This window comes from Eurypyga helias, unplaced genomic scaffold (assembly GCF_000690775.1).
Source record: "Eurypyga helias isolate BGI_N326 unplaced genomic scaffold, ASM69077v1 scaffold48944, whole genome shotgun sequence".
NCBI classification, from domain to species: domain Eukaryota; kingdom Metazoa; phylum Chordata; class Aves; order Eurypygiformes; family Eurypygidae; genus Eurypyga; species Eurypyga helias.
This window is the reverse complement of record NW_010246561.1, coordinates 5,652-14,086: the sequence shown is the minus strand read 5'-3', so window position 1 is coordinate 14,086 and position 8,435 is coordinate 5,652. Positions and strand designations below refer to the sequence as shown.

Genomic DNA, 8,435 nt, shown 5'->3' with positions numbered 1-8,435 from the left:
ACCCAAACCCTTCAATGATTCTGTAAGACTGCGTCACTGCGATTCCCCTATCCTGGAATAATGATTTCAGCAGAGTTTTAAGCAAAAGATGGATTTACATCCTCAGAGAACTTTATTAGTTCAGTCTCATTATACCTGAAGCGTGGTGGTTTTTTTAACTCTGACATTTGTCTACAATATATGTTTAGTTGTGGTACATGTTTTCCCTTTTGTGTTTATCAATATGGGAATGTCAAATGGATCAAATGAAGGCCTGTCAACTCCAGTAGCCTGACATCAGCCTGCTTTCTAGTTTTTCTATCAGAAAAGACACTGCAGAATCACTCCTCATTCATCATTTTATCACATTCTTAATTTTACAGAACTCCATCATACCGACACAGCTGTGTCTTCCAAGTTGAAGATGGAATGATAATGACACCAAACTGTATAGAAAGAACTTAAAAGACAGACTCATCTTTACTCAAAGCAAAATGCATCTAAGAGTTCTGCACTGAAGAACATTCTCAGATAACCACTTTTTCAAAGCATTATCAACACAACAAGTAGATACATTAAAACATGGACAATAGACACAGCCTAAGTTAGCCCAGTTTATGTCAGATCTTACCCCTGTTAATGTGGACGATGTCATTTTCACTTGGTGTGGGCCAGTTTGGTACTTCTATTTCAATGTTCCCTCGATGATTTGTCTTCTCAATGGGGATGTTAGTAGGTTCAGGTACATACATCTCTGTGAAATTAGATAAATGTGTTTCACAAATTACAGGCTGCTCAACTTCCCCACTCTGCTCTTAATTTAGGAAATATACTTTGGCCATCTTCAGTGCTTTGGCCTATGAATTATTTGTTTCAGAATTTTCACCATTACTAGTCTGGGGTTTTGTTGTAAAACCCATTTCATACCGTACACGGGATAGATGCCTGCTGCCATGATTATGCTAGCGTGAACGGAATGATCTAGTACTGCAGACAAGTTTGCTTTTAAAAATACCATTTCAGAATACACTCTTGCTCCTTTGTGATACTAAACAACAAAAATACTGAGGGAAGGCTACACCTTCCCAGCTGATGTATAAACTGTCACTGCTGGTTTCTTTGCCTTGCTTTTTGTTGTAATCCTCAGAGCAGGAGAACTGCAAGAGGGGTACTGCTGAATCCCCCCAGCTGGCCTGCTGGAAGTAGTCAGCAGCTGACCGAGTAAGGTGAGTAAACTCCTGCAGAATTATGACAGGAGTAGCATTAAAAACCAGCTGCAATTCTTATGGCCCTTGTGTCCACAGCTGAGAAAATTTCATATTGCTTTTAAGCCAAGTTAAAATGATGAATAAAGCAATGCGATATTTGAAAAGTAACAAAGAGACTTGGAAAAGACAGAAATGTTTATCACTGACAATCTGCAGAGATGTGAGAATATTCATTTTCCTACTTCACTAATGTATTTCTATAACCTTGTGAAAGGAGAGAGCAGGGGCAAGCAACTAATTCTTGATTTCACAGTTCTCAGAATAAGTAAAATTCAAGCTAAATATTTGCACAATATGCCTGTTAAGATTATTCATTTTCTTGAAGTCTAAACATCTGTTGTCTTCTTGGTACAGTTCAAACATGGACTGATGTTCAAAAACCCATTATAAAGAAACTTATCAGTCCTGGAAAAGCAGCATTACAATAATCTGGGCTGCCACATCACGTTACCTGGACACATGGGACAGCAGCTTCCCTCCACGTTGATGGGTTCGGCACAAGGGAGGGGTGGGCAGCTGACAGTGGAGCAGAGAGTCTGGCCTTGCAGGCAGTAGCAGTGTGTGCAGCTGTCAATGTCCCAGCGTTCCTCATCTGCGTATGTTTTTCCGTTGAAGTGGCAGACCACTTTCTTTGGAACTGTATCTTCTGTTGAAGGAACAAAGAGTGGTGTCATCACATGGTAATGGCCAATTACACACAAATCTGATTTCTTCCCCAAACACAAAAGTGAAACAGTAGCTATAAAGAAATCCCAGCTGTAATTAAAAGACCCTGTCCACATCTTCCAGAAAAAGATTTGTTAGAAAAAGGGTAATCTCTGCTTCTTTATGAAGGACATAATTATCCTGGGCTGCTTCTCCTCATTTTCCTCATACAAGATGATAGAGGACAGATGACTGGGACATGAAATGATGGTATCAGACGTTTAGGTTTGACTGTTTGAGACTGCCAACTACTCCTCCTCATTTCCTAGTAAATCCTATTTAACTAAGAAAAAAATCCCAAACTACCTACATTTCTAATTACCAGGATCAAGAAAGACAAACTCAGTCTGGAAGAAAAGATTAGGCGGGATGCAGAGAAGGATGAAGCGACTCTCAGGTGACATAGTTAGAAGTGCTTATACTATTTATTACGAGAAAACAGGTTCAAAGAGGATCCGGTCATTCCCTGTAACCCCATCAATGGAAAATCCCAGGAAAAGGGCAATAACCAAACTGAGTATATTTTTTTTCCATGGTTAGTATTATAAGAATTGGAAATTGGTGTGACTTAAGCTGCCAGAAGTAAGGTTCCAGAACAACTTTCCCAGAGGTTGAGAGCTGTAAAGGTAATGACTTTTCAAATGTTTTGACACAGCATTTAATAGGGACCTGGACTTGATAAAGCACGTAGGTTTTGCAGAAACACTTAAAAGCAGCATTCACTTTCTGCCTAGCCATTCACTACACTTCTTTTTTTATGCTGCATCCTATGCAAGCCTTTTAGATGGTCTAAAAGGCTTATATAAAAATATGTAAATAGAATACCTATTTCACTGAGAATGCAGTCATGAATTGCTTAGCTTATGATGTTTTTTGCTGCTACAGAACTTTATAGATAATCAAACTACACAGCAGAACCTCCAAAAGCCAAGCAGCACCTCGCTGTCCTCTCAGCTTCTCGCTACCTTTTTTTCCTAGAGGTAGAAGTTACGATGAAGTAAAACTGCTGATGACATGAATTTGCAGATTAAGCGTATGCATAACAGAATGAAATCACAAAGTTAACTTCTTAAGCAGCCAGAAGAATACAGGTTTAACATTCACAAAGATGACATACGTCAGAATTACCTCCCAAATATAAATAAAAAGCCTTATTAAATAATTTGGCCTGCAACACACCTTTTAATTAGTGACAGCATAATAGACTGACATCCAGAATAACAAGGTTAGCAGCCAGCAGAACAGTGAGCCAGATATGGACAGAGTAAATTCAAATGCAAAAGGAGACCAGCAAGAAGTAATGGTGTGAAAATACATATGGAGTTATCTGAAAAGCGTAGATGTTCCCAATGGCCTTGGTATGGATATCCCATGGCTTCCATGGCTGTTAGAGTGGGTCCTGACCTCTCCGAGTAGAAGATGTTTTGAGTGAATAGGGGGTGGACATGGGAAAGGAAGAGTGGGAGGAAAAGGAAGAGCTGCAAAAAGCACAGTAGGTTCTTCTACAGATGAACTTAATGTTGGCATATAGAGCCAGTGGGGACCTGTGTTGGTCAGAAGGAGAAACGGCTGGGAGAGGGTGAGGCACAGCCTGTGCTGTCCTCTGCAGACCTGAAGCTGAGCACTCCACGTGCCCTCAGGGTTCCCGAAGCGATACCTCGCCCCTCTGGGTACAGTTTCTTAATTCGGCATCTGGTTTGGCTGGAAGAGATCTTTGACGCGCTCAGGCTTTTTCAAGTTTGTAAAGAACACGTCACAATTTACTACAGCAAGTGTTTTTAAGAAGAATGAAGAAGGGTAAATCACAACAGCAGTGTTGTGCCTTTGAACCTCAAGAGGAAACTTTTAAATCCTAAGAAAGTATTGTCCTGTGTGTCCCTCTCTATGCAAGTATAAGCACCGGATGAAGATGAAGACCACAAAACCAACAAGCGCTCAAGGACAGTGGAAAAGAGACTTGCAATAAGAAATCCACATACAGAACTGCAGTTCAGAACACCCTGCCTAGCTTTACCTGACTTCTCTCTAGCTTTCCTCTAGCAGCAGTAAATCAATCTCATCTGGTAAACAAACAAACAAACAGTCATTGCTCTGTTTTCCACAGAGGACTGATCTTGTCTCTAATCAAACAGATATCCCTTTATCTGCCCTGAAGTAGAAGGTTATCTTTCCAATTTAATCTTTGCAGGAGAAAGAAGAATGTTGGACACACAGGGCAAATTTGGGGCTTCACACAAACAACAAAGAGTCTAAGGCCTGTAAAATTTTGAATTTGAATTTTTACTAACTTGTTAGGCAATAACCAGATCTGGATCCAGCTGAAGCAGAATAAAACACAGTGCTAAAGCCCTGCATAATATTTGTGAAATTCCAATAAATGAAGAAGGCCTATTTCCAGAGTTTGCTTCTCAGCTACTGAATGAAAATAGTAAAGAAGAATCAGAACAAAGATGTGCTTCACAGTTCTCAGGAAATGAAGAGTAAAGCAGGAAGAACCAGGAAGGCAAAAATTAAATGCATGACCTTACTCCTCCTACAGGCAAGAGTACATCGTTCATAGAAACTATTAAAATGTAAGCTTCCATGAAGTTCAATTCAGACCACAAAACAACTGCCAACACACTACAGGTTAGATTAATAAAATGCATCATCACTGCGAGTCTTCATATCTGCATGCTAAGTAAAATCTGGCTTCTGTATTTCGTATTGCTAAGCAGCTGCTACTAAAAAAAAACCAATCAGGTTTTAAAATTTTAATACTTTCTAACTTTTCCAGGCATTTCTTTGATGGAATTCCTTGTATATCCTATAAAACCGTATCACCTATTATTGAAGACACTTTTTCTGCAACGTATTAAAGATTTCAAGAGTTATAGCAACGGTACATATCTGAAAGGACTTCACAACCTTTCTGACATCTTTCTGATGAGAACTGCATTGTTTGTAGACAGGCAATTTGATTCACATGTTCAAATAACAATTATTATCAATTATTACTGTTTACTGAATTCTTTTCTCTTGTAGCTCCCCCTACTGCTTTTGGAAATGAAGGTTATAGTAAGCTCTAAATGCTTTTTAACAGTACTACAAAGACTTCAGTTCATTATACAATTATTCTCTACCAGCAGCTTCCATTCTACAGCCTTTTTTTTTTTTTTTTGGAGTTCACAGTAAGTATGAAGTCATCTGTAAATAAATACTCCTATTCAAAACACAATGAGAAAGTGATCAGGAATCTCAAATTCTGCAAGTTTAAAAATGCCCAGCAATTTTTACTATCGACAGCATCCACCATTTACTTCAACTCCAAATGCAAAACCAGTACATGACTCTTAATTCTTTATGCATTTTTAGTGTTTAAAAAACCCCCTGAAACTAATGTTTTCTCAAGTACCTTATTTTGCTCTCGAAGCTTCTCGCCATCCCTGTGAAGATGAAGAGTCATCCCTATAGCCCTTTGCTTGCTACCTCCACCACAGAAATCCATAACTATCTTTAATGAACATACTGTTTTTTCCTGTATTTTAATAGAAATGCTTTCTTAACACTTCTCCATTCTATGAAATTTCGATATGCTCCAGCTTATCTTCTGCAGTCATAAGTAACATATTCCCTGTATTATCAAATATCTTGACATAACATGTGTATTACCTGGCAGATCTTCCTTTCAATAAAACAATTTTTGTGTAATGTTTCAATCTAGTAAGGTTTACTACAGAATTTTCAGGAGGATGTCCTCTCAGTTTTAAAGGCAAATCACATTTACATCTTCCTGCACTTCTACCTCACACCACAAATCATGATGCTCCAACTCCCTACACAGATTTCGCTCTCCAGTTCAACTGAAGACCCCAACTGCATCTCCCCAAAGCAGGGAAAACATATTTCAGCGTGGAAATAAAACTTCCTTATTATTTCCAAGAAAGGAGAAGCAAGTTATCAACTGTGTTTATTTGCTCACCAATACAGTAAGGACAACACTGTCCCTTTCTCAGAACAGGTCTCTCGCAGGATACCGGTGGGCAAGTCTCGGAGTAGCATCTAATCACACCATCCATGCAGATGCAGCTAGTGCAGACGTTGGGCTTCCAGGACTCCGCTGTCAGAAAAATATCGCCTTCGTCATTTTTGCAGTAGCTGGGCATGCTCTCATTGCTTGAGGAAGAGGGCTGAAGAGGCTCATCTGTAAATATAAACAGATTACATTATTTAACTTGAAGAACACAATGGAACTGTAACACATTTGCTCACTTATTTGGAAGAATTAGGGCAGAGCCTTATGTCTATTCAGTCCTTACATGTGATGAGGATCAGGTGATGTGCTGCAGAATAAGGTTTATGCAGATCTTTGAGTTTACTCAAAGAAAAAGAAAAAAGCAAAAGGACAACTAAGCAAAAACCAACCACCATTAGATGCAGACCCTCGGAAAGCCACTCTGAATGCTCTGAACTGAATGGTATACAGGAATTCCCCTTAGAGAGATTAAATTTTAAATCTAAAACTTGAATCTTAGCTTCTGCCATGTCAGCTCAAATCTCTGAATGATGCAAAGCGAAAAGCTATTACGCTGCTGCCTTCTTCGTTAGTGGACTTATATGAGCTAATTAGAATCTGCTGAGAAACAAATGGAAATTGATTGGACTTCACCTTGACGCCAATGGGTCTGCTTTAATTCTCATGCCTGCACATGGGGGGCAGACATATTTCTGCAACGAAGCTGTATCTTAACAGACGTTACGGACCAAGAAATATGACTGTATGTGCAGAGAAGGAGTCACAAGGGCACTCAGATCAGGTTCTCCATCTAACTGCATAAGTTATGAGACTAAGCTTCTTATATAGCCAGTGAGGAAAGATCAGCTCCTCCAAACAGTATTTTGAAGTTAAGCAAAGCAAGTGCTCACTGTTATTAATAAGAGAAAAATAGAAGTTAGAAGAACTGGCTAACTTTTTCACTGAAAATCTTTTGTCAGAAAAAAACCACCCAAAACCCCAACAAATACCCTGCAGAAAAATGGCAAAACCTAACTTTTTTCCTTTTCCTAAATTCAAATGTTTAGATTTTGTTTTCAATAAATACAAATATTTTCTCAATGAGTTTGCATACAATTCAGTTTTGGAACATATTTCTACTGCAATAAACTCTCCCATTCGCTGTGTAAAACATGATTCATGTTCACTTATACTTGTATCTCTCGTCTCAGGGGAAAGCAAATCTGTTACCTTACTGACACTGTGAGGCTCTCTAAGAGGAATCTGGCATGCCTGCTGCGCTGGAATGCTTTGATATTAGTAGTCAGCTGGCTTCAAGTCACTCTCAAATCATACCAGGTGAATGTAGAAGCAAACAAAAGTATTTTTGAGACCAAATACCAAATAAACAAGACAAGAATAGAAGGGTTCACAGAAACCAGGGCATGTATAAAGGAAAAGAAACAAACCTGTGCCTGTCTAGCACTTCAACTACTTTTGAAGTTTCTCTAATCCTGCATGTTTCTGTAAATGATACGGTGCATATTTTATACACCTGCCAATTAAGGGTTCTGGTTCTCATGCATCCCTTACATAGAATCACAGACTGGTTTGGGTTGGAAGGGACCTTAAAGACCATCTAGTTCCAACCCCCCTGCCATGGGCAGGGACACCTTCCACTAGACCAGGTTGCTCAAAGCCACATCCAGCCTGGCCTTGAACACTTCCAGGGATGGGGCATCCACAGCTTCTCTGGGCAACCTGTTCCAGTGCTTCACCACATCATCACACTGCCTTCAAAGACGATGTTTAAACTTCAGGGCTGCAACTCCGCTTACGTATGAGCTACCTTTTGCATATGGACAAGTTTTACAGTGGCAGTGGAGGACTGCAGGCTCTCACTCCAAACGGCTAGAGAACAAAGGCCCCAAAACCACCAACTGCGCACATACTGAACATTCAACATTCACGTCATGAAAGGACTCTGGTGAAGGCTGGTTGTCAATACATACCTGCGCACTGTGGACAGCAGGAGTCCTGTGTGCGGGTGGGGTTTTGACAAAGAAGAGGAGGACAGACTTCAGTCTCACACAGGACACGTCCACTGTGGCATGTACATTGTGTGCAAGAATCAATATTCCATGTTTCTCCTTCTACAAAGTACTCCCCGCCAGGAGCATGGCAGATTGATGGACTGGTGAGCTCTGGCTTCTGCACAATTATTTCATCTGGGAAAAACAGAATGGAAGACAGGCAAAATCAACTGTGACTGTAATGATTAACAAATGTACCCAAGTTTAATAATTTCTGTGATCAGGGAAGATATTAGGAATAACAAAACCGGCTATAAATATATTTTTAATGAAGCTCTTGTGACTTTATTCCACTTTGGACTTTGTCACCTGCATCTCATGGAATGCAGGAAAAATATATACAAGAAACAATTTGAGAATTAGTCTGAATAAGTGCTAGTTAATATAAATCAGAGATACCTTCAAGCATTCTTGGCA

The 8,435-nt window shown here is 39.6% G+C and overlaps 1 protein-coding gene across 1 annotated transcript in view; it reads right to left on the bottom strand.

The window, feature by feature from the left end:
- Positions 1 to 610: 610 nt before the first annotated feature.
- LOC104508708 (cysteine-rich motor neuron 1 protein-like) overlaps positions 611 to 8,435 on the bottom strand; it is a gene marked incomplete at both ends in the record, with an annotated part of 11,148 nt that continues 3,323 nt past the window's right edge. Inside the window, 4 exons of the mRNA XM_010150423.1 lie at positions 611 to 733; positions 1,699 to 1,893; positions 6,004 to 6,135; positions 7,938 to 8,153. Coding sequence (XP_010148725.1) covers positions 611 to 733; positions 1,699 to 1,893; positions 6,004 to 6,135; positions 7,938 to 8,153 — 666 coding nt within the window. The remainder of the gene's footprint in view (positions 734 to 1,698; positions 1,894 to 6,003; positions 6,136 to 7,937; positions 8,154 to 8,435) is intronic.